The 25,816-nt window shown below is 45.4% G+C and overlaps 1 protein-coding gene across 5 annotated transcripts in view; it reads left to right on the plus strand.

Moving 5' to 3' along the window:
* Window positions 1–25,816, plus strand: part of nbeaa (neurobeachin a) — a gene marked incomplete at its 5' end in the record, with an annotated part of 109,220 nt that overhangs the window by 60,829 nt on the left and 22,575 nt on the right. For 3 of the 5 annotated variants that reach the window (XM_080851592.1, XM_080851595.1, XM_080851593.1), the window contains 15 exons: window positions 100–233; window positions 3,796–3,904; window positions 4,857–5,009; window positions 6,326–6,494; window positions 10,826–10,905; window positions 12,339–12,401; window positions 12,701–12,798; window positions 13,196–13,288; window positions 15,425–15,533; window positions 16,172–16,253; window positions 16,561–16,684; window positions 17,454–17,646; window positions 18,155–19,297; window positions 19,590–19,807; window positions 20,194–20,347. In XM_080851592.1, coding sequence (XP_080707718.1) covers window positions 100–233; window positions 3,796–3,904; window positions 4,857–5,009; window positions 6,326–6,494; window positions 10,826–10,905; window positions 12,339–12,401; window positions 12,701–12,798; window positions 13,196–13,288; window positions 15,425–15,533; window positions 16,172–16,253; window positions 16,561–16,684; window positions 17,454–17,646; window positions 18,155–19,297; window positions 19,590–19,807; window positions 20,194–20,347 — 2,922 coding nt within the window. Of the gene's footprint in view, window positions 1–99; window positions 234–3,795; window positions 3,905–4,856; window positions 5,010–6,325; window positions 6,495–10,825; window positions 10,906–12,338; window positions 12,402–12,700; window positions 12,799–13,195; window positions 13,289–15,424; window positions 15,588–16,171; window positions 16,254–16,560; window positions 16,685–17,453; window positions 17,647–18,154; window positions 19,298–19,589; window positions 19,808–20,193; window positions 20,348–25,816 lie in introns of all 5 variants that reach the window. The other 2 variants (XM_080851591.1, XM_080851594.1) reach the window with 2 other exon arrangements.

The following is a 25,816-nucleotide window of genomic DNA, read 5'->3' on the forward strand; positions in this document are numbered from 1 at the left end:
TTGGAGCGTGGTTATTAAAGCGTGTCCTCTTTTCCCCGTGTGTGTGTGTGTGTGTGTGTGTGTGTGTGTGTGTGTGTGTGTGTGTGTGTGCGCGCACAGGACGTGAAAGCCATTGTCACCCACTCCATCCACAGTGCCATCCACTCCATCGGAGGAATCCAGGTCCTCTTCCCTCTCTTCTCTCAGCTGGACTACAGGCAGCCCAATGACAACCCCGTGGAGACAACTGTTTGGTGAGAACTACAAAGAGGATTATTATAGAAACATGCCTATGTCTGAGTTTAAAAAGTACAAAAATGTCTGCTCAAAGACACACAGATATTAGTCCCTGTTCTGTACAACGGAAATGGTTCCAATCCTGCACAGAAGGTACCTTTCTGAAGAAAGTCCTTTGTATATGCCAGACTGTGTCATGAATGTTCAGTATTGTTGTACCTTATCCTAATTCTGCAGAACCTTAGGGCCATAGCAACAAATCTAAAGAATTGTATGTAAACATGAAAATGTAATATATATATATATATATATATATATATATATATATATATATATATATATATACAGCCACGGAAAAAATTAAGAGACCACTTCAAAATTATCAGTTTCTCTGGTTTTACTATTTATTGGTATGTGTTAAAGTAAAATGTACATTTTAGTTTTATTCTATAACCTACTGGCAACATTCCTACCAAATTTCAAATAAAAATATTGTCATTTAGATAATTTATTTGCAGAAAAATGACAATTGGTCAAAATAGCAAAAAAGATGCAGTGTCTTCAGATCTCGAATAATGCAAAGAAAACAAGCTCATATTCATTTTTAAACTACACAATACTAATGCTTTAACTTAGGAAGAGTTCAGAAATCAATATTTGGTGGAATAACCTTGATTTAAAATCACAACTTTCATGTGTCTTGGCATGCTCTCCACCAGTCTTTCACATTGCCGTTGGGTGACTTTATGCTACTCCTGGCGCAAGAATTCAAGCAGCTCGGCTTCTTTTCATGGCTTGTGACCATCCATCTTCCTCTTGATCACATTTCAGAGTTTTTTTAATGGGATTCAGGTCTCGAAATTGGGCTGGCCATGACAGGGTCCTGATCTGGTGATACTCCATCCACACCTTTACTGGCCTGGCTGTGTGGCATGGAGCATTGCCCTGCTGGAAAAAACACTTCTCAGAGTTGGGGAACATTGTCAGAGCAAAAGGAAGCAAGTTTTTCTTCCGGGACAACGTTGTACTTTGCCTGGCTGAGGTTTGTAAAAGACCATAAGGATTGAACCAAAGCCGACTGGAGGGTCTCCTAGTTCGTCTTCCCTGATGAGTCCAATTTTCAGCTTTGCCCAACACATGGTTGTCTGATGGTTAGACGGAGACCTGGAGAGGCCTACAAGCCACAGAGTCTTGCACCTACTGTGAAATTGGACTCATCAGAGAAGACGAACTAGGAGACCCTCCAGTCGGCTTTGGTTCAATTCTTATGGTCTTTTACAAACCTCAGCCAGGCAAAGTACAACGTTGTCCCGGAAGAAAAACTTGCTTCCTTTTGCTCTGACAATGTTCCCCAACTCTGAGAAGTGTTTTTTCCAGCAGGGCAATGCTCCATGCCACACAGCCAGGCCAGTAAAGGTGTGGATGGAGTATCACCAGATCAGGACCCTGTCATGGCCAGCCCAATTTCGAGACCTGAATCCCATTAAAAAAACTCTGAAATGTGATCAAGAGGAAGATGGATGGTCACAAGCCATGAAAAGAAGCCGAGCTGCTTGAATTCTTGCGCCAGGAGTAGCATAAAGTCACCCAACGGCAATGTGAAAGACTGGTGGAGAGCATGCCAAGACACATGAAAGTTGTGATTTTAAATCAAGGTTATTCCACCAAATATTGATTTCTGAACTCTTCCTAAGTTAAAGCATTAGTATTGTGTAGTTTAAAAATGAATATGAGCTTGTTTTCTTTGCATTATTCGAGATCTGAAGACACTGCATCTTTTTTGCTATTTTGACCAATTGTCATTTTTCTGCAAATAAATTATCTAAATGACAATATTTTTATTTGAAATTTGGTAGGAATGTTGCCAGTAGGTTATAGAATAAAACTAAAATGTACATTTTACTTTAACACATACCAATAAATAGTAAAACCAGAGAAACTGATAATTTTGAAGTGGTCTCTTAATTTTTTCCGCGGCTGTATATATATATATAAATGGGCATTTACAATATGGTTAAATATGCAAAATTGGTTAAAATGTACAGTATATGTACATTGGTCACAATTAAAACCTGGGCAAACTCATAACTTGGAAAACTTAAAAAGTCCATGTATTGTGATTCGTGTTTTAAAGATATGATTTGAGGTCCCTGAAGCCATTCAAATGCATGCCTTCAAAGGTCCTCTCACTAAAATATATATTTTTCAATATGTGTATTATTATATGGATGCAAGTTCTACTCAAGTTGGTAACTATGTTCACAGTTTTAGAAAAATGGTAAAAAAGTAGGCAAAAATAGGCGATGTCACACCTACAATGTTGTTGTGGTGGAAAGAAACAGATTAGACCTAAAACCTTGTAAATGTTTTGATTGGATTCCTTGACCACAAAAATGTACACGTTGTCAGCAATTTTGTCAGTAGAAGATATTGGGTATGGGGTCTTGATGTTGGCCATTTAAAAAAAATACATGTATTTCAGATTCAAAGCGAGAATTTTCTTTTCTATGGCCTTACATTTCAGTTAATTTCTTTAATGTTGAGAGATGACGAAAAAGAAGCACAAAAATTCCAGGCATACATACACACACACACACACACACACACACAGAAACTCACACATAGTGTATAACAAGCTAACCTTGAAGGTAGACATGATCAGACTAACAGCCGAATGGCAACTCCTCGCCAGCAGGCATTAACGGTGGATTGCAGATGCACGATGCGAGGCCATGGCCTACTCGTATGTCAGACATGTCATTTCGAGCTCAGCATGCGCAGGCCTCTTCTCAGAGCGTAGGCAGCGTGTCAGTGTACTGGCCTTTTTCTTTTTCAAATCGGAGACTTCCGATCAGACAAAGCCCTGCTCTGCTACAGCAGAGGTTCTTGACATCCACTCCAGCTGAGTGCAGGTTTTCTTTAAAGGAGCATGACAGTCTCTCCTGATGCAGCGCTCCCATCCCATCGTGTCACTATGACGATCATTGTCCCATCGTGTCACCATGGCGATCATTGTTCTCCAGGGCATCCTTCAATAGCAATGACACAGAACCGGCGGTTGCCTTGAGGGATATTATTAGTTAGGTAGGTCTGTTTCCTCTGGGCTCTCTAATGCTAATGTGTTTTTGCGTATTAGCTCTTTTTTTATATAGCCGTGTCTCTCTGACCACATGAAAGACAATTTATCGAGTATTAAATGAACATTATGAAATGCACGGTACGCTGGAGGTAGGCGCATTGGGCTGTGTTCCATTTTCTAATTGAACTAATGGGGAATATGGATTTGAGTAAAATTAGGACTGGCGTGTATTGTCTCTCATTAATCCTGTCTAGACAAACATTTATGTTTGTGTTCTGTGGGCTGGATACTGCTTGTGCAAAGTTTGTCACTGCAGATAACACTGTCTAATGTGTGCATTTGTTTGTGTGTGTGCGTGCATGTGTGTGTATGTGCATGTGTGTGTATGTGCTTGCTTGTGTGTGTGTGTGCGTGCATATGCTTGCTTGTGTCTGCATGTGTGCTTGTGTTTGTGTGTGTGTGTGTGTGTGTGTGTGTGTATGTGTGTATTTCCACTGCAGTGCCACCCTCCTGACCTTCTTGGTGGAGCTGCTGAAGAGCTCGGTGGCCATGCAGGAGCAGATGCTGGGAGGGAAAGGCTTCCTGGTGATTGGCTACCTACTGGAGAAGGTAGGAAGTCCCGCCTTAAAGGACACAGACCTAGCCTCCAACATTTACCAAGAGCCTCCTAGCACATGACAACACCTCTTGTTTATTCTAGCCTTCTCAATTGTGGCAAATAAAGAGATGCATGAAGTCTCCTTGTTGTCATAAACACACACACACACACACACACACACACACACACACACACACACACACACACACACACACAGAAAGTTGCCCATAAGAGATGCTTATACACTTTTTTTCAATTCTCACCATGGAAGCAAGGATATGTTTATGTTCTACACTTCATTACACGCCCCTGTAACATCTCACATCAAAATAAGTCTGTAATTAATTAGCCTACCAGTGTCGGGCCGTGTTCTACACTCCTCTAGTGTAGTTCCCCGTGTGGAGGTGACGGGGCTTAGTCAAATCTGATCCCCCTTCAAATCCTGCTTCATCGAGGGCTACAGCTCCTGCTTTCAGAACTCTTGCTGCTGCTGCTGCTCACTCTACATAGGCAAGGCTGGCTTTGCAAAACTGGCAGTTACACAGCATTAGTTACTGTCCCTGAGGTCTGCTTGGTGCCATCTGTTTGCTGTCGGTTTCCTGTCTCTCTGTCTCTCTCTCCCTCTGTCTATATATCTATCTATCTATCTATCTATCTATCTATCTATCTATCTATCTATCTATCTATCTATCTATCTATCTATCTATTTATTTATTTATCTATCTCTCCTACTCTTCCATCTCTCCTCTCTCAACCTTTATTGGCTCTCTGTTGTGCTCTCTCCTCTGTCTCTAGGAACACTTCCACTGTTCTCTTTCTTCCTGTAACTGTACTATTAATCACCATCCTCTTTCCAGCCCTCCCTTCAATGGAAAAAAAAACACAATGGCAGAAAGCCAGTTATTGGATCAATGTTTCATATAACTGTCGTCATACCAATGCGATCCTTTAACTTCCTTCCAGTCTTTGCGGGTGCACATCACGAGGGCTGTCCTGGAGCAGTTCCTGTCCTTTGCCAAATACCTGGACGGCCTGGCCCACGGAGCGCCGCTGCTGAAGCAGCTGTGTGACCACGTTCTGTTCAACGCCGCCATCTGGATCCACACGCCCGCCAAGGTACGCCACGCCACCGCCACCGCCACCCAGCTTCAGGGAATGCGACTAAATGCTGCGACAGAAGGCGTCAGTGTTCAGTGTTTCTCGACAGCAAGTCTAGTTGAGAGAATATGAGTCGCACATTTTGAGTGAAGAGTGTGGCCGTTATGGTTCCTACAACAGCGGGGCTGCCAAACTGCTGAGGCTGTTCATTTGATTTTGTGTGTGTTTACTTCACACATCTGCCAGGTCCAGAAGGGAATATAGCTAAAGACTGTAGCTAATGCAGTATGTCACTAGTCGTAGTAGGTTTCATGCATTGTGTTTGGTTGTTGTGTTTTGGAGATGTACTTGGGTGTGACGATTACTGCCGTGCAGCAGAGGTTGTTCATTGGGGCGGGGGGGGGGGGGGGGGGGGGGCGTGTTGAGATGAGGCAGGCAGATTCTGCTGCGCTGTCTGTCGCAGGAGCCCCTATCCAGGTCAGCGCTCCACCGTTAGAGGGAGTCCCCGCTTTTCTCCTCTCTCTTCTTCTGTGCTCTCCTCTCGCTTCCCTCTCCTCCTCTCTGTACTCCATCTCCCCTGACAGCTTGAATGGAGGGGGAAAAAAAAGAACAACCAGGGTAAAAAAAAAGAAGCGGTGCACTCTGGGTCAGCGCTCTCGCTAGAGTTGTGCTGCTCAGGCTCGTGAGATGAAGATATCACTGGAGTGAGGGACGTTTCTGCGCCAGCAAAATAAGCTGCTTTTGTTTTTGTCTACTTTTGTTTGCTGGTTTTTGTCGACCGTTCTGTTTTTTGGGGGGGGGGGGTGAGAGATGGAAAGGGGAGGGAGGGGGTAGAAGCTGTAGTGTGAGTGTGTGTGTGTGTATGTGTGTGTGTGTGTGTGTGTGTGTGTGTGTGTGTGTGTGTGTGCGTCTGTGCGCGTGTGTGTGTGTGCGTGCTAGGTTAGCTCCAAATATGGCCCTGCGAGCCTTGTATGCCCTCATTAGATGTCTTCCTAATTAGCTTGGGCATGTTTGTCAGCAAGGAGTTGACTGGAGTGTGTGTGTGTGTTTGCGTGGTTGCCCGTGTGTGGTGTGTGTGGGTGTGGGTGTGTGGGTTTGCATGTGGCTGAGAGTAACTGCATAAGCCTCACTAAGAAGGCACCAAACTCGATCAGTCACCCCTTGGGAAATCCCTCTCCCTTCATATTAAATCCACAATGAGGGGGATAGAGAAATCTTCCCTGGCACAGTTTTATTCAGACATATTAATAAAGATATCAGCAGTCTAAGTGCCCTAATCACACCCTGTGCTCTGACATCTCCTCCACCCTCCTTCCTCTCCTCCCTCTCTTCAGGTGCAGTTGTCACTCTACACGTACCTGTCGGCGGAGTTCATCGGCACGGCAACCATCTACACCACCATTCGGCGGGTGGGCACTGTGCTGCAGCTCATGCACACACTCAAGTACTACTACTGGGCCAGCAACCCACAGGAGAGCAGCGGCATCAACCCCAAAGGCCTGGGTGAGCTCACCTGACACACACACACACACACACACACACACTAACACATCAAACACTCCAGAACATGTAGGGATGGCGCAAATCATGTGACGACACAAACAGGGAGCTTTCTTCCTTCCCTCCTTCTTTCCTTTCTTCCTTACTTCCTTTCTTTCTTTCCATGACTCTTTTGGCCATTGTTGTGTGTTGTCATGGGTCGTCATGTATGGCAGTTTTATCCATGGGGACATGTCAGCTGGCCTTCCAGGCACACTTTAGAGACACGTCTCCTCCATAGCCTCTCCATTACTCTCCCAGCACAGAGCTTGCCGTGTCAATCGACATCCCCAATTTCTAATTGGCGTTGTGTGCCATTGGGAAGTTTGCCCACACTGATCGTTAGTCAAAACATTAAAAACAAACAAAAAAAAATGATACCTACTGATTGCTGAGCCATGCAATGGGGGAGGTTCCCTGATGGGAGCCACCACACATGATTCAGGAGTTCTGCATACTGGGACATGAGTGTGTGTGTGAGTAGTGTTTGTGCGTGTTTGTGTGTTTGCGCGTATGCGCGTGTGGTGTGTTTTGACTGAAACAGCATGATTTGATCACCCAGAAGGATCAGCTGTGGACAATTCATGTTCCACTTCATATGCATGAAAATAAACAAAACAGCCATGCTCTACTCACACACACACAAACAAACAGACAGACAAACATTCACACACATACAGAATGTACTCGCTCATGCTTACACCCTTCAGAAGTTTTGCCATTAAGACAGCCAGCAGTTTTTGTGAACAGAGGAGTAAGTGTCTCCAGTGGGACACTCATCCTGTGGTGAATCTGCTGAAGAAAAGTGAATAACCATCATTTGATGTGTTCAGATCAGTGTGCTGTTGGATCATTATCTCCTGTATGCTGTCATGCTGGGACCATCACTAAAGCCACGTCTTTTCAAAGTGGAAGACAGATGGGGTTGTTTCAAGTCTTGTGAAAATCCAGGAGCTTTTAACTAAATCTCTTTGTAAATGTGTTGTGAATTGAATTTCCCTCTCATGTTGCGTCCGCCAGTATCAGCACTGGCAGATTCGTATCTTCTAAAACGCGTCTTCTTGATGCATCTCGCTCTTTTCATATTTTTCTCAAATTTTTCTGTCTGTCTTTCCAATTATTTTGATGTGTGTAGCCACAGTCAACAAAATACACACACATTTAAATTATTTATTTGAATCCACCAATCATATTCTTACAGAAAGGATTCAAACATTTCTCAGAGGTTGAATACAGCTTAGTGACTCATGGGTACAGGAAACATCTCCTATGCCAAACAGCAAGACTACCTATAACAGCTGGTATTTGGTCAACTTGTCAAGGAAGGCTATGTCCATATAGAGGTCATAGACACAGGCTACCTCAAGGACTACTACTGCGCACACACACACACACACACACACACACACACAATACCACACACACACACCATGTTAACATATAAACAGTTGACCGTTAAGCATATTCCTATAAGGGTCTTCGTCCTTTGCCCTCTACAAAGACATCTTTTCCCATTGCTTCACATATCCACCCAGGACTGCTACTCTTGGCTTGGGTTTCACTAGAGAAGACTAGAGAACAGATCCCTGCTTGCCCTGGCCCTCAGCATGCCATCCTTAATGTCTTTGGTTGTAAGATAAAGTGAGGGAGCAAAGACCTGCAGAGCGGAGAGAGAGCAAGAAAGAAAGAGAGAGAGAGAGAGAGAGAGAGAGAGAGAGAGAGAGAGAGAGAGCGAAGGAGAGAGACTTCTGATGGAATTCTAAGGCACTTCATACTGGTTCATGATAAAAATCGGAGAAAGTTGAACACTATTAGGTCTTTGACAAGACTAGCTCGCAGCAAATGGAAAAGCCTGCCATTCCTGGATGAACACGGTGTGTTGTGTGTAAAGGTGCTGTACCTGCGGTGATCATATCAGGACAGGGGGCTCGCGGCTACGCTCCGCGTCCCAAGATAACACTGAGTTACGGACGCACTCATCTCTTCTCTTATCCGCTTTTTTCCCCCCTCCCTCTCTTCGCTTTCTTCTCGCTAATGGAGACAGGAGCGAAGTTACCATGGTAACAGTGTTTCCCCTCCCAGGGCGAGGGGGCTGCAGGTATCAGGTCTCCATGGTGATTATTTACCCTCAGTGCCACCAAAGGCCATCGCTCAGCCCCGCGGAGATGCCGCAGTGAGTCAGTGTGTCCACTGGGGTTAATTAATCCGCCGTCTCTGGGCCAGACGCACAACCAAAGACAATGCCACATACACTACATGTCAGTTAATCAGCAAAGTACAAGTTCACGTAGATGTGAGTTTGAAATTCAAACTTTGAATCGAGCTTAGCGTGGGGTCACGTTGAGGTGTTAACCATGTTTGAAATCAAAGGAGTTAACAAAGGCCAGAGTCATTCTTCAAACTGGCTTCGTTTTCCCCCAAACTGCTCCAAAGTGCTGATGGGGCATTGGATGTGCTTGGCCTGAGTGGTGAGTGATTCTCTGAGGCAGTGCTGTAGACACCCCCGGGTTCCCAGCCATAAGGATCACAGCACGGCCCGTTCACAGGCACTCTGGCTCCAGTCACATCAGATGACGGTGCTGAAATGGAGAGGGACGCTTCCTGCCACTGCACACGCTGCAGGTGTGTGACAAGGTCGTCCACCAACCCCCCCCCCCCCCCCCCCCCCCCCCCCAAACCCCACCCAACACGCATGCGAACACACACACACAGACACACACAAAGATACACACACACACACACACAGTTAGACGCAGAACATGGCACTGCAGAACATGGAACAGACACACACACAGACACACACAAAGATACACACACACACACAGTTAGACGCAGAACATGGCACTGCAGAACATGGAACAGACACACACACAGACACACACAAAGATACACACACACACACAGTTAGACGCAGAACATGGCACTGCAGAACATGGAACAGACACACACAGACACACACACACACACACAAACAAAGATACCCACAAAGATACACACACATTTAGACGCAGAACATGGCACTGCGCCAGAGGAGGAGGTGAAGGAGGGGTGGGGATGTAGGAGAGGTTGGGGTGACTAGCGTTGCATGCGTCTCCTGGTCACAGCTGGTCCCAGGTGTCTCCGTCACTATCCCCTTCAAGCCGCAGTGATGTTGAGGAGAGAGGGATGTCTTTAGAAACCTCCTGTCCAGTTAATTCAATTAAAAAGGAAGGTGGGAGTAGTTGTCAATCTGTGTGTGTGTGTGTGTGTGTGTGTGTGTGTGTGTGCAGGTATATGTGTGTGCGCTGGGAGAAAACCGGGTCATTGTGTCCCTCAGTGGACATGTTCTCCTCTGGCTGCGTGCTAAGTGCTGCATTGGGGGGGGGGGGGGGTTAGCACTCTGATCTGGGCTGCAGGGGGCTGCCCCACTTTCTCTAATTCTCTGTGACGAGCGCAGCCTGCAGTGTGGCGCTCACACGCCCTCAGTTGTCTGGTGTGGAAATGACAGAGGATATGCTGTGCCAGGTTTCCGTTGTGTCAGTGTAAGTGTGAGTGTGAGTGTGAGTGTGAGACTTGTATATGAGGGTAGTTGCTTACTGAACACATTTTCACTCATTCACATCTCTCTCTCTCTCTCTCTCTCTCTCTCTCTCTCTCCCCCTCTCAATTCAGTTCAGTTCAATTCAATACGCTTTATTGGCATGACTTTTTAAAGAAAATAGTATTGCCAAAGCATAGAACACAGAAACACATTGAAAGCACAGCGCGCGCACACACACACACACACACATACACACACACACACACACACACACCCACACAGACACAGACACAGACACAGACACAGACACAGACACAGACACAGACACAGACACAGACACAGACACAGACACAGACACAGACACACGCCACTCTCTCTGTCACTGTGTCTGTATTACTCTCTCAATCTGAAAGTGCGGTAGCCCTTTCTCCCACTCCTATGAAACATGAAGACATACCCACCTTTAATGAATCTCATTTGACTTAGAAAAAATACTCACAATGTTGATAATTTGATATCACATTACTGCCACAGTTTTTTTTTTTATGCTTTTGCTGTCTATGTATTGTGTTTACACGTGTGTGTGTCTGTGTGCGCTGTGTGTCTCTCTGTGTGTGTGTGTGTGTGTGTGTGTGTGTGTGTGTGTGTGTGTGTGTGTGTGTGTGTGTGTGTGTGTGTGTGTGTGTGTCTGTGTCTGTGTCTGTGTGTGTGTGTGTGTGTGTGTGTGTGTGTATGTGTGTGTGTGTGTGTGTGTGTGCGCGCGCTGTGCTTTCAGATGGACCCCGGCCCACTCAGAAAGAGGTGATCTCTCTCCGCGCTTTCATGCTTCTCTTCCTGAAGCAGCTCATCCTGAAGGTAGGCGCCTCACACTCCCAGTCCATTGCTCACTCCTGCACTATATATAATACTGACCTGAATTTAAAGCACTATATATAATACTGACCTGAATTTATAGCACTATATATAATACTGACCTGAATGTATAGTCAGGTGATAACCACGTGTTAGAGGCCTGTGTGTGTGGAAACGCTGGCCAGGCTATCTGTAGATAACAGGTCTCCTGATGTCTGGACCCTAAGGAGATAAAAGTCAAACTTTGAAAATGTTCTGTCCCACACATCCTGTTAGACATGGCAGTGCTACCTTTCTATGGATATTATATGGTACAGAAGTGAATTTATTATGAGGTGGTTCACAAATATCCATTCCAAATATCCATGCCCTTTATTTACATGTGCATTCACAACTTTCTCTTTTCGGTAAACGTGTCCATTTGCCCTAGTACAAGCACAATTGAAAACCAAGTTGAATTCAAAGTACATGTCTCTACCTTTACAGTGTCTTCACTGCTATTGCCAGTGCTACCATCTTTTAGTCAGTTTTAGTACTCCAGCTGTTTCATAATAGCATTGATATCCTTTTTTTCTATTTATTTTTTCCCCGCAAGATAGATGCATTACATAAAAAAACTTCAGGCTACTGTCTTTGTCTTTTTGAAACCGTGTGGTTGCTGGGCAGCATTTTTTTCTCATTTTGAAGGCTAGCTGTGCTGCTCCCTTCCGGACTGTTCCTGCGCTTCTTCTGCGTTGTGCTTCATCCTATCACTGTGCCCTATGGGCATTAAGCCTGATTGCGCTCTGAAATGGCAGCACTCCTAATTACCGCCTGCCTATTCTGCATCATAACAAAAGCCATCAGGGCTCTCTATGTCCGCTAAAGGCTTTTTTTAAAAGTTATTATTTGTGAAGGACCGTTATGGTCTAGATTAGAAAGCAGAGGGGAAAGTGACAGTAGGGGATGCTGTCAGGCGCTGACGAACACAGGAAGTTGATTAATTGTTCAGCCCAGTTTCAAGCATCCACTTTAAATTCAGCTTAGTCGAAAGCATCCAATATTTATTTTTTCAGCGATAATTTCAAAAGTGAGATATTTCCATTTTTATAGGTGTTTAGGTTAGTTTATCAAAAGTTAGGTCAAAAGTTAGGGGGGAAAAATAACCTAATTGTCCAGGTTGCAACAGTTGGCAATAGAGACTATCCTGCGACAGCTCACAGGGCACAAGGCCAACATTACTTTTGAAACACCATGTCAAACCCATAAACCTCCTTGAATAATCTATCCTTTGACAGTTTAAATCACAATTGGGGACGATCAGGTCAATGCCAAACAGCTGGAACTGGATAATCCAGTGATGGAATGGAAAAAGCCACTTCAAAAGCTACTTTATTTTTACATTTGCTTGTTAATCACAAAAAAACGTCTTTCTCTCTGTGTGTGTTTTTTTAAAGGACCGAGGCGTGAAGGAGGATGAATTACAGAGCATTTTAAATTACTTGTTGACAATGCATGAGGTACGTATGACCCCCCTGACACCAAAAACAAAATAAACCAACTGGTAATTTGTTTTTAATTTGCAGCACTTTCAGTGTCACTGCCTGTATCAATGCCTCCACCTCGTGCAATTTAGAACTCCTTAAATCTGCTTTTGTTCGAGTACAAATGGTATTGATTTATACGTTTCTCCTCACTCGTATTACTCCTCAATTCATCAGTTGTTCTCTCTTTCCTCCTCTCTCTCTCTCTCTCTCTCTCTCTCTATCTGTCTTTTCACTCCTCGTGGATCCTTCTCTGATCTTATCTTTTGCTGCAGGATGAGAACATCCATGACGTCTTGCAACTCCTTGTGGCCCTGATGTCGGAGCATCCTGCCTCCATGATCCCCGCCTTCGACCAGAGAAACGGAATACGGTGAGCCCCAGGGGACAAACTGTGCCTCAGCAATCTTTCGCCTGCCTGCCTGGGTTACATAAGCAGGCTTCAGCTTAGCCCTGTCATGCCTGCATCAATCACCCTTTTCATGGCCCAGAGCGCACTGCGGGGTATTTTAGTGTCACATCCAGTTGCTGTCACCTCAATTCTATTAGACTCTCTTTTTTCCCCCTTTCTCTTCACTGCTTTATCCCCCTGAAGTGGACGTTTAAATTAGATAATGAAATAAATTCGTAAGAAGATTCTTAGGAAGTTTTTCTGTGTGGGTAAGGGTTTTTGTATGTCTAATGTTTGTGTTGTGACCAGACTTTGATGAAGTGCTTACCTTGACCTATCTTTGACAAGTGACTCAAGCAAATAACCTTTTCCCCTCTAGGGTTGTCTACAAACTGCTGGCATCCAAGAGTGAGAGTATTCGAGTGCAAGCACTTAAAGTGCTTGGCTACTTCCTCAAGCACCTTGGCCACAAGTAAGTACCTGACATCTAGAACTATTCTGTTTGCACCTTAACTTGCCTAACTCTTGCCTCATATGATTATATAACCTTGTGCAAAGAATAAGAATTAATTTAATTGACTGAAGAAAAATTATGTTGAATGGGGTATGTGTGCTCTGTTTATAGTTGTACTGTTTTGTGTTAATATATCAGCATGTAGCATTGTACAAGTACAGAGCTAAGGCATCAGAAACATGCTTGTTGTTGTGTACTGACAACTTAAGTTTGTCCCTTTTGAGACACCATCACACCCTTGCTGTGTTGCGTGTTCAGTTATTTCAGCATTCAGTTCTAGTTATGCAGAATCGTGGGTTTTGCACTCATTATTAGTTGTCATACCAAAATAATAAATTGAGCATACCACACTTATGAACTGCAGGAGAAGGATGTAAGTAGAAATAACTGAAACTAGTCCCCCCCACTCCCCAGAAGAAAATATTAAAAGACTTGTGAAGATGATGTAACCGACCCAACTGAATGTAAGAGGGTTCTCTTCCACTGAAGAGCCATGTGAAATTAGCATGTTGGGTCCTGCGGGGTTGAATATTTGGGGTCAGATTAGAATTATCGTGTTCGAGACAGCTGGACTTGAGTCTGGCTTGAAGTCTTTGTATTATGGAGAATATAGTTGGCAAAACCATGGGTACACACAGTCAGCCTGATAGGCCAAGTGTTATGTGGTGTAATACCTTGTAATGACTACAAGTAGGCCTATCTGTTCAAATTCAGATGAGACCACCCATCCGTCTCACACTCGCTCGTATGTCAGTGCATAGACTTGTACGAATAGCGTACACTGACCATTCACGGATTCCCTTTAAAGGAAGTGCTGCCCGGTCCACTGTTAAACCAGTTTGTCCTTCGAAGGCCTTCGTTTACAGACCTCTGGCCTTGGTGTCTGAATCCAACAGCCATCATGCCATTGAGCTGCTGGCCACTTTATCACCGTATCGTTTTATGTCATTTCTTTTTTTTTTTTTTTTTCCAATGGGCCCTGTCCTCTCTGACGGGGCTGCTGGGATTGGCTTGTCACTGCTTGGCTGTGATGGGTTGGGTGACAGGCCTTCTGTGAGATCCTTTTGTTCTATCTGTGTGTGTGTGTGTGTGTGTGTGTGTGTGTGTGTGTGTGTGTGTGTGTGTGTGTGTGTGTGTGGTCGTGCGCGCGTGCGTTGGAGAGAGCTGAATGTGGGAGAATGCTCCTTGCTGTTAAGCGTAATGCGTTTGCGAGTCACCCTTGAGGATCAACGTGTCAGCTGAGATCATGTCAAGCCGGCGCCACTTCATGTATCTATTCATTGCGCTCAGTCTTACTGGGTTAAAGCCACCCGTAGCTGTAATGGAGAGCAGGCGATCCCCGCCACTGACAAACACAGAGTGAACAGCTATTAGCCTGCAAGCGTTGGTGCTGCCTCACTTTCATCTGTTTGTCTGTCTCTGTCTGTCTGTTTGGATCTCTGCCTTTCCGTCTATTTTTGTTTCTCTGTCTTTCTATCGGTCTGTCTGTTTGTATGTCTGTCTGCCTGTCTGTCTATTTTTGTTCCTCTGTCTTTCTATCGGTCTCTCTGTTTGTATGTCTGCCTGTCTGTCTATTTACCTCTGTCTGTCTGTCTTATCTGACTTTCTTTATCTGTCTGTCTGTTTAGATCTGGCTGTCTCTGTCTATCTTTCTAGCTCTCTCTGTCTGTCTGTCTCTGACTTTTTTTTTCAGCATGTGTATTTGTGTCTTGTCTTTGTTTTGTTTCGGTTGTTGAAGGACAGTGGAGATTGTGCACCTTTTCATTTGTCTGTCTGTCTGTCTGTCTGTCTGTCTGTCTGTCTGTCTGTCTGTCTGTCTGTCTGTCTGTCTGTCTCTCTCTGACAATATGCTAGTCTCTCATCCAATAAGTGGAGATCACAGACTCACATAGAACCCTCATGCTGTGTGTGTGTGTGTGTGTGTGTGTGTGTGTGTGTGTGTGTGTGTGTGTGTGTGTGTGTTTGTTTGTGTGTTTGTTTGTTTGTGTGTTTGTTTGTCTCACTGTCTGTCTACCAGCTTGCCTGTCTCCCTCTTTGACTATCTGCCAGTATGTGTAGGTCTTAATCCTTCTTGTCTCTTATCTCTTACCTCAGGAGGAAGGTGGAGATCATGCACACGCACAGCCTCTTCACTCTGCTGGGCGAGAGGCTGATGATGCACACCAACACCGTCACAGTCACCACCTACAACACCCTTTACGAGGTCAGTCCCCAGCAACACGCCAACACAGTCACCACCTACAACGCCCTTTACGAGGTCAGTCCCCAGCAACACGCCAGGGCCCCAACCCTGGCCATTACTGTGTTTGCATTACAAGATGCAATATGTTTGCATTACAGACCGAGCCTTTTTCATGCTTCGCACTTTTAAGAGATGATGAGATGCGTCAATGGCTGGGTTTCCATTCAAATGTGCATTTTGACCACGCAAATAAGAATCACTGATTCGAAACACTTGGAATTTGCATAACGTCTTGTAATGCGAATCAAAATTTGATTCACCAGAAGGCGTGGATTAACTCGCTATTCAAATGTAACTAGGGTTGATGGAAACCGGTTTATTCGCTTAAATTTGCATTTGTTGCAGTTTTATCAGGTGTTTCCATCAAAGTTAACAACTTAACAACCTTGGCCAACCCCTGACAACCTTACTTTTTGATCCCACAGCTGTTCACAACTCCTCTCCACAGCAGATGGAAATGTGCACTGATTCCCATTTTGTTTAGCTGAATTCTCTAGACGAATGCGCATAAAAGATGAGTTGGATGGAAACCCAGCTAATGGCTAAAGTGTTCTTCAGATGCCCAGGTGTATAAATGACTGACATGTTTTGCACTGCAGATCCTCACAGAGCAGGTCTGCACTCAGGTGGTCCACAAGCCACATCCGGAGCCTGATTCGAGCGTCAAGATACAGAACCCCAGTAAGACCCATCTCTCAACAGTCAAAACACCTTCACCTTCACATAACCCTAACCCTTCAAACTCTTATAGAAACCGCCCAACTAGTGTCTATATGACATTACCTAAGTGCCCAGCATGCTTTGTTTATGTGGTGAAGTGCAACTCATCTAGACTGAAGTGACTATAATAGAGTGTGTGTCTCTGTCTGTCTGTCTGTCTGTCTGTCTGTCTGTCTGTCTGTCTGTCTGTCTGTCTGTCTGTCTGTCTGTCTGTCTGTGTGTGTGTGTGTGTGTGTGTGTGTGTGTGTGTGTGTGTGTGTCTGTGTAGTGATTCTGAAGGTGGTGGCCACACTGCTGAAGAACTCCTCCCCTAGTTCAGACCTGATGGAAGTTCGGCGCCTCTTCCTGTCCGACATGATCAAGCTGTTCAGCAACAGCAGAGAGAACAGGCGGTGAGTGCCTGAGTCCTTCTCCTGACACATATACACACACACACACACACACACACACACACACACATACACACACACACACACACACACACACACACACACACACACACACACACAGAACAGGCGGTGAGTGCCTGAGTCCTTCTCCTGACACATACACACATAGACTGCGACTCCGCCTCTCCCACTAACACAATTCCACATGTTGTTAAATAATGCATCAAGAGAGAATGAAACGGTTAGCATGGCAGGAGAAAAGCAAGCAATTTCTCCCTGGTTGTGAGCTGATAGTGAAACCCTCATCCACCCCACCCCTCCCCTGTGAGGCTCCCTGTTGTATTTTAGAAAGGCATGAAAAGCACTGGGCTGACCCTGTGTAGCTCATGTTGGCTCATTAGCATCGTGATAGCAAACAGCCATCACATTCCAGCCTGAAACGGATCACAGCACCTCGCTGCAATTCAGCACCATTCACCACTCTTTGTTGGGCAGGTCTGAAGTCCCGAGCCTCGCCGGCAGAGACGGGCACAAAAGGTCTCGCCGGTTGGCTGGCTCGCTGGCTGCACACTGTTGCTACTGCTGAATCTATCACAGTGGAGGAAGCATGGCAAGGCATATCCAAATGGATATTAACATGCCCATCTTCCACAGAAATACTGTCCATGTGTTCTTTCCCACTGGGCTAGTGTGTAACCTTATGTGGAGAACTTTCCTGCTTACTCTAAAGGTGAGTTCTTTTTTATTATTGATTTTGATTTGTCTTCTCCAGGTGTCTGCTGCAGTGTTCCGTGTGGCAAGACTGGATGTTCTCGCTGGGCTACATCAACCCCAAGAACCCAGAGGAGCAGAAGGTCGCGGAGATGGTCTACAACATCTTTCGCATCCTGCTCTACCACGCCATCAAGTACGAGTGGGGCGGCTGGCGCGTGTGGGTGGACACCCTCTCCATCGCTCACTCCAAGGTAAGCCAGCGCTTCCTTCTCATCATTTCCATCTTCATATCTTGTGTGTTATATGCTTTAACCCTGTTTCTCAGTCCAATGGTAAGTCCAGCATTACCTTTTAACCCTTTACACAGCTGTTGTGTCTGATATGTCTGAAGCAAGTGGTCACACTTTATCACCAGATAGAATAGCAGCTAGCGGTGTCAGCAGACCCCTGCTTTCTGGAGAGCATGCTATTCGCTAACCTTGCGAATGATAAGACACCTTATTAAGCCAAGACTCACTGAAGGGATAAAAGTGAGGATCACAACCTTTCAATACACAGCCAGCCAATTAGTGTGCCACTAGACACCTCACTGAGACACTGTGGGCTCTCTCTGCATGGCCTCATTTGACTATGGTGAATCACTTCACCTCATTTGACCATTTTAAGGACATTTACCAAATGCAGAATTGTCTATTTTATTGCCGTCTTTGTCTTGGTTGCTTAAGGTTTATTTCCCCTGCTTCGCTCTCTGTGTGTTAGGTGACCTATGAGGCCCATAAGGAGTACCTGGCTAAGATGTATGAGGAGTACCAGCGTCAGGAGGAGGAGAACATCAAGAAGGGCAAGAAGGGCTCGGTGAGCACCATCTCGGGCCTGTCGGCGACGCCCGCCGCCGCCGTCAACGGCACCATGGAGATCCGCGAGCTGGACGACACGTCGCAGACGCAGACGCCCGAGAGCGAGGCCGACTACAGCGAGAACGCGGAGTCCCGCAACCTGCTGGCCGAGGGCAAGGGGCCCGAGGTCCCCGCGGGAGGGGAGGCGGCAGCAGTGGTTGGGGTGGTGGTGGCCGGAGCGGGCCCACCTGGGGTGCGGGTGGAGGTGCATGACCTGCTGGTGGACATCAAGGCAGAGAAGGTGGAGGCCACGGAGGTGAAGCTGGACGACCTGGATCTCTCCCCGGAGGTGCTGGGGGTCAGCGGGGGCCTGGGTGGCGGCAGTGTGGTGGGGGTCAGTGGCATGGAGAACGGGCCCCTGGTGGAGGTGGACTCCCTGCTGGACTCCACTTACTGCGCCAGCATCCACAAGCTGAACGGCAGTCTGGCGCCCAACAGCAACAACATCGACGACGACGGTGCCAACCTGGGGCCACTCATCACGCTGGCCGACGAGAAGGACATGCCCAGCGTGCCCAGTAACAACGGCTTCCTCTTCCCCAAGGGCGACGAGAAGCTGCTTCCCTCGCTGGCGTCGCCCGGCCCCACTGCCGAGCCCCTGGTGATGCCCGTGGGCACAGAGCAGCCGCCCGCTGTTCTCCAGGCCTCCAGCGCCAGCGATGACCTCAGCCTGCTGGCACACATGACCACCTGCGGCTCGGACCTGGGCCAGGCAACGACGCCCAGTGGAGTGGCAGCGGCAGCAGGGGGGCTGCCCGAAGACGGACAGTTCAAGCTTCAGAGCGCCCTGGTGGACATCAGCACCCTAGCTGAGGCAGAGGCCCAGGCCTCGGCGAGGGCCATGGAGTGCGTTGAAGGGGCAGAGGGCAGCCCGGCAGGTCTGGAGGGGGACACTGTTGCAGCAAAGGCGGCTGGAGATGCCACAAGCACCACCTCGGACACGGAGAGGTCCGACGACGGCAAGGACAAAGAGATGAAGAAGATCCAGACCACTGCCACCACACAGGTGAGACACCACAGCCGTCCACTCAACCTCGTTCTACCGAAAAACAAACACCTCATGAGTTCTGTGTCTGACAAATGCTGTATCTTAAACCTAAATACAGGAGATGGTAATGTTGCATCTTTGAGTGCTTTCTTAGTTTTATTGTTTACTTGTAGATGTGGCATCGAATAGTGAACTGAAGTTGAGTAATGAACAACACAACAGTTAGTCTACTGTAGAATGTCAGTTTGGCATAAATGATAATGCGTTATGATGCAGTCTAACCAGGAATCTCTCCTGCCCCTCTGTGTAGGCCATGCAGGGGCGCTCAGCCAGCCAGATCGAGAGGGACCTGCGGGTGGACTTGGGTTTCCGGGGGATGCCCATGACGGAGGAGCAGCGGCGCCAGTTCAGCCCTGGCCCACGCACCACCATGTTCCGCATCCCAGAGTTCAAGTGGTCGCCCATGCACCAGAGGCTGCTCACCGACCTGCTCTTCGCCCTGGAGACGGACGTGCACGCCTGGAGGAGGTGAGTGGGCCAATGAGTGGCGCTGTTTCAACCGAGGTCCAGCCCTTAGAATCGATTAGGCCATTGGGTTAGATCTCACAAGTCCTCTTGATTTCAATCTTCACACTTACATACAGCACACACACACAAGGGCACCTCAGCCATGGCTGTTGAAGTACTTGGTTCACTCCTCCAAACCCCATATTTGCTGCCGGTCCAGGATCTCAAACCGACGACCTCCCGGTCGTAAACCTGTTTCTCTAACCTTTAGGCAACAGCTGCACCATAAGCAAATGAGACACTCAGTTAAAACAGCAAACTAATCTGTGTGCATTTACAACAATGAGCCTAGAATTTGTCTGTTAGTTCTGCACTTGCTAACTGTTTTCCTTGTGTCTGCTTTGCAGCCATTCGACTAAATCGGTCATGGACTTCGTCAACAGCAACGAGAACATCATTTTTGTGCACAACACTATCCACCTAATCTCTCAGATGGTGGATAACATCATCATCGCCTGCGGGGGCATCCTGCCTCTGCTCTCCGCGGCCACGTCACCTTCTGTAAGTGGCTCGCCACTGCTCTCTGCTGGCTAGAAGGGCAATTTGAGCCAAGGTGGTGGGGGAAAAGCAATGAGCTACTGTATTAGTGCTTAAGTCTTGAGTATATAGGAACCCTTAAACACAGGGCTCAATGGTGTTTTGAGCCCTCAACTTCGACTGCCAGGCAGCAGCTGCCTGGAAGGTGGTTCCGCCCCCAAAACTCTTATCCAATCAATGTGCTTCCCACCTCCAAACCTCTGGTTCCGCCCCCAAAGCTCTGGTCCAATCCAAATACTTGAAGCCCAAATTCAAACTTTCTGTATAGTGCTCTCATTCCAGCTCCAACCTCATTCCACCTCTCTGCAACGAGTGAAAGCTCCAACTTTACAAAGGTATGTAGCTAATATATTTCTATTTTAAACATGAAATGGCTAATTGTGTTTGCTTTAGGGCTGTACATGTAAGATGGGCCAGCTAATGTTATGTTTAGCATGCAATATGTTAACCATATTTAAAGATAGATTGTGCTAATCTAAGCTGTGGTAATGTCATTTCAACCTGCTAGCTAGCTAAATCTGGTTAAAACATTAGGTTACAGTAAGCCTGCAAAGTAAGATTTATTACTGTAGATTAATCACTGTATAAAATGGGCCGGCTAATGTTATCTTTACCATGCAATATGTTAACATAAAGATAGATTATGCTAAGCTTAGCTGTGGTAATTTCATTTCAACCTGCTAGCTAGCTAAATCTAATTTTAGCTGTGGTAATGTTATTTCAACCTGCTAGCTAGCTAAATCTGGTTAAAACATTAGTTAACAGTAAGCCTATGAAGTAAGATTAATTACTGTAGATATGTATTTAAGTGATTCATTACTGTAGATATGTATTTTAGTGATTGTTAATGGTTAGTTGTTATCTTTCAAATGACGTTGAGACTGGTTGACTTCCAGGCTGCTTACTAACACTGGGTAACTCTCAGGCAGCCAATTGGCTTTGGGTGCCTGTGAGGCACTCGATGTTGAGACCGGTTGACTTCCAGGCTACTTACTAACACTGGGTAACTCTCAGGCAGCCAATTGGCTTTGGGTGCCTGTGAGGCACTCGATGTTGAGACTGGTTGACTTCCAGGCTGCTTTGGAATAAGGATAACTCTGAGGCAGCCACCAGTTTTTGTAATATGCTTTTTAATAGACTTCATAATAGACTACAGGTGACTTTGTGACAGCCAGTGGAGAGGAATCTAGGCATGGTGGATTAACGTTGTGCTCCAGACTGCTTAACACTGACCATGTAGCCTACAGTTCAGGTCATCACAAGATAAAATAGTTTAGTATGTGTGTCTCAGGGAGTCATAGGCTTATGTTTTCATACTTTTTCCCCGTTTCAGGCAATGGAGAAGAATTGGCTGAAGTCAATCGAAGATGGCTTAAAGAAGGAAAGGGACCCTAGAATCGAGCAATCCTTTGATATTCTTGAAGGGAATATTCCTGAGGATGTTCTCTTGAGGAAATTAGATTTTTACCATTTTCACATTATTCTGTATCAATTTGGTTACTGTGTGTATGAGGGTTGTACTTGGCCTTTATTTTCAATAAAGAATACGTCACACCCCATCAGTCATGTCTCTCCTCCATCATGTGTGTCCTCTGATGATACATTTTTTTAAAATAATTAATGTAAGTTGGGGTTTCATTAACTTGTAACACTCTACTGGAATACACCCTTATGTGAAGCTGTAGAAATAAGTGTTGAAATTAATTTATTTCATTTCAGGCCCAGCTAGCTAAATTATCAGACTAGTTAAATCAAAATGCCAAGTTCAGTACACTCCCAATTCAATACACATACACAGAGATGTAGAACATCTAGTTATTTTATTAATTAACAACAACAAACAACAGATTTTTTTTTTTTATTGTTAATGTTTGCGATGTGTGTGTCAACACACTTTTTAAAAATGTCAACTACCACCTCTACCATTCCTGGCCCCAAGGTGTGTGTAAGGAGTCCAAAATCCTCATTTGAGCACACCTGGTTGGCGAGGTGCTGGAGCTGTTGTCTGGAGGAAAAGATAAAAACATAAATTCAGGATAAATAATGTCTATTATACCTGTCAGAGCCCAGATATAGGATGTGGAATATTGCAAATTACTTGAACTCCGTGGCTCTCCCTGTGGCCACAGTGGGGTCTAGAGCAGGCAGCATGGCCACTTCTTTAAAATCAATGCTCCCGGCAGCCAGAGCACCGACAGAGGAGCACAGGTCCTTGGCTTCGCCTTAACAAAAATGGGAAAGACATATCATGACACGAACACAGTATTAAATTCAGATTTGATGCACATACCAATATGACAGTGCAACACTTATTGACACTGGGGTGTAATAGTTTGGAGCTGGCTTTCTGAAGTTCTTTCTTGATATCAATTTATGTAAAAAGTGCCGTTACAAGAATAGTGTGTAGAATTGAACTGTACCCTCTGACAGCTTTGAGCAAAGTGAGGTGACTCTGGTCACTGGGGACGGAGTCACCCCGACCTCCTGCAGCTGCTGCCTGAGGTCCCTCTTCTTATTCTTATCAATCCTCAGGAGAGCAGTGAGGGTGTTAATGGACATGCTCTCAGGAGGAACAGTCCTCCTACTGATCTCCTCCACCGTTATCTGGCATCTTTGTAAATATAATTTCTGAGATTCACACTCAAAGTCAATGTTTCAACAATATGATTTGTAACAATCATATTAGGATTTCATGTTCTTTACATATGTGACTGGTTTTCCCAGATTCCATCACAAATGGAGCATCAGGGCTGGATGGGGCAGTAGGGCTTGGTGGAGCAGCAGGGCTGGGTGGGGCAGGAGGGCTGGATGGGGTTGGGGCTGGGGCGGAGGTTCCACCAACCAGTGGTGACTGGTGGAAAATTAATGATTTTGCAGATGGCCCTATAAAGTCACAAGAAGTAACCAAATTTGCTATGTGAGTAGATGGACGTAGGTGAACTAGTGTTGTAGTACTCGAGTCCAGTCTAGAGACCATTTTCTGCTTTCTCTGTCTCGTCTCTGACTGGAACCTTCAAAAGACTTGGTCTTGACTTGGTCTCAAGAAGGAGTCCTCGAGACCAACAGATTTGATTTAAGTTCAAGTTAACAAATATATCCAATTATCCATTATCCATCATTAAAAATCAATTTAAATAAAATAAAAAACATAGCAAAATGTTGATGGGCATTATTTGAAAATGACATCCCATGGTGCTATACAAAGACTTTGCCTTAAGTCAGTGAATAAATTCATAGTTTTTGTAAATTAATAGATGGACAAAGGAAGTGGGTTGATATATGACTCCCCCCATGGAGAGGGCATGGATTGCTGTTCCGCCAGTACATGGCAAGATAAAGAATAACTTACCACCTTTTGCCACCTGCAGGGCCTTACGCTTCCATCCTACTGTATAAAGACATTGCAATTAACAAAGTATTTTTGGGGGAATTATTCTAGTCATTGTTAAATGTCAGTGTGTGAGAGTGAGCTTTTTTTAGTCATTGAAGTAGGTCTAGGTTGAACCTTACCCTTCCTGGGCGCCATTTCTTCATAAACTGAAAGAGAAAGGCAATATGAGTGTGATTAGTATTATCACATAATGTTAGGCATATGCAATGTTAAAAATAATCTGGCAGATTTATTCAGGAGGCCTATCTGTATGAGGAGGCATGAGGACAATTTAACTTTATCACTAAGGGATATCATGAACAATACAGGTATCTAAAACCAATTGACTGCCTGAGAGTTACCCTTATTCCAAAGCAGCCTGGAAGTCAACCAGTCTCATCATCGAGTGCCTCACAGGCACCCAAAGCCAATTGTCTGCCTGAGAGTTACCCTTATTCCAAAGCAGCCTGGAAGTCAACCAGTCTCAACATCGAGTGCCTCACAGGCACCCAAAGCCAATTGGCTGCCTGAGAGTTACCCTTATTCCAAAGCAGCCTGGAATTCAACCAGTCTCAACATCAAGTGCCTCACAGGCACCCAAAGCCAATTGGCTGCCTGAGGGTCACCCTTATTCCAAAGCAGCCTGGAAGTCAACCATTCTCAACATCGAGTGCCTCACAGGCACCCAAAGCCAATTGGCTGCCTGAGAGTTACCCAGTGTTATTAAGCAGCCTGGAAGTCAACCAGTCTCAACATCAAGTGCCTCACAGGCACCCAAAGCCAATTGGCTGCCTGAGAGTCACCTCACAGGCATCCAAAGCCAATTGTCTGCCTGAGAGTTACCCTTATTCCAAAGCAGCCTGGAAGTCAACCAGTCTCAACATCGAGTGCCTCACAGGCACCCAAAGCCAATTGTCTGCCTGAGAGTTACCCTTATTCCAAAGCAGCCTGGAAGTCAACCAGTCTCAACATCGAGTGCCTCACAGGCACCCAAAGCCAATTGGCTGCCTGAGAGTTACCCTTATTCCAAAGCAGCCTGGAATTCAACCAGTCTCAACATCGAGTACCTCACAGGCACCCAAAGCCAATCGGCTGCCTGAGAGTTACCCAGTGTTATTAAGCAGCCTGGAAGTCAACCAGTCTCAACGTCATTTGAAAGATAACCACTAACCATTAACAATCACTAAAATACATATCTACAGTAATTACTCACTTAAATACATATCTACAGTAATTGATCTTACTTTATAGGCTTACTGTTACTTAATGTTTTAACCAGATTTAGCTAGCTAGCAGGTTGAAATAACATTACCACAGCTAAAATTAGATTTAGCTAGTTAGCAGGTTGAAATGAAATTACCACAGCTAAGATTAGCATAATCTATCTTTATGTTAACATATTGCATGGTAAAGATAACATTAGCCGGCCCATTTTATACAGTGATTAATCTACAGTAATAAATCTTACTTTGTAGGCTTACTGTTACCTAATGTTTTAACCAGATTTAGCTAGCTAGCAGGTTGAAATGATATTACCACAGCTAAGATTAGCACAATCTATCTTTAAATATGGTTAACATATTGCATGCTAAACATAACATTAGCTGGCCCCTCTTACATGTACAGCCCTAAAGCAAACACAATTAGCCATTTCATGTTTAAAATAGAAATATATTAGCTACATACCTTTGTAAAATTGGAGCTTTCACTCGTTGCAGAGAGGTGGAATGAAGTTGGAGCTGGAATGAGAGCACTATACAGAAAGTTTGAATTTGGGCTTCAAGTATTTGGATTGGACCAGAGCTTTGGGGGCGGAACCAGAGGTTTGGAGGTTTGAAGCACATTGATTGGATAAGAGTTTTGGGGGCGGAACCACCTTCCAGGCAGCCGCTACCTGGCAGTCGAAGTTGAGGGCTCAAAACACCATTGAGCAAACACAGGAGCAGCTGTGATTTTGTCCATGTTTGTGTCCCTTCCCATATGTGGATAATAAAATTAATTTATTTTAGCCCCTATTTCTATATAAAGTAAAACTACTTTATATAGTAAAATGGAAAAAATAA

Source organism: Sprattus sprattus (genome assembly GCF_963457725.1).
Source record: "Sprattus sprattus genome assembly, chromosome: 1".
NCBI classification, from domain to species: Eukaryota; Metazoa; Chordata; class Actinopteri; order Clupeiformes; family Clupeidae; genus Sprattus; species Sprattus sprattus.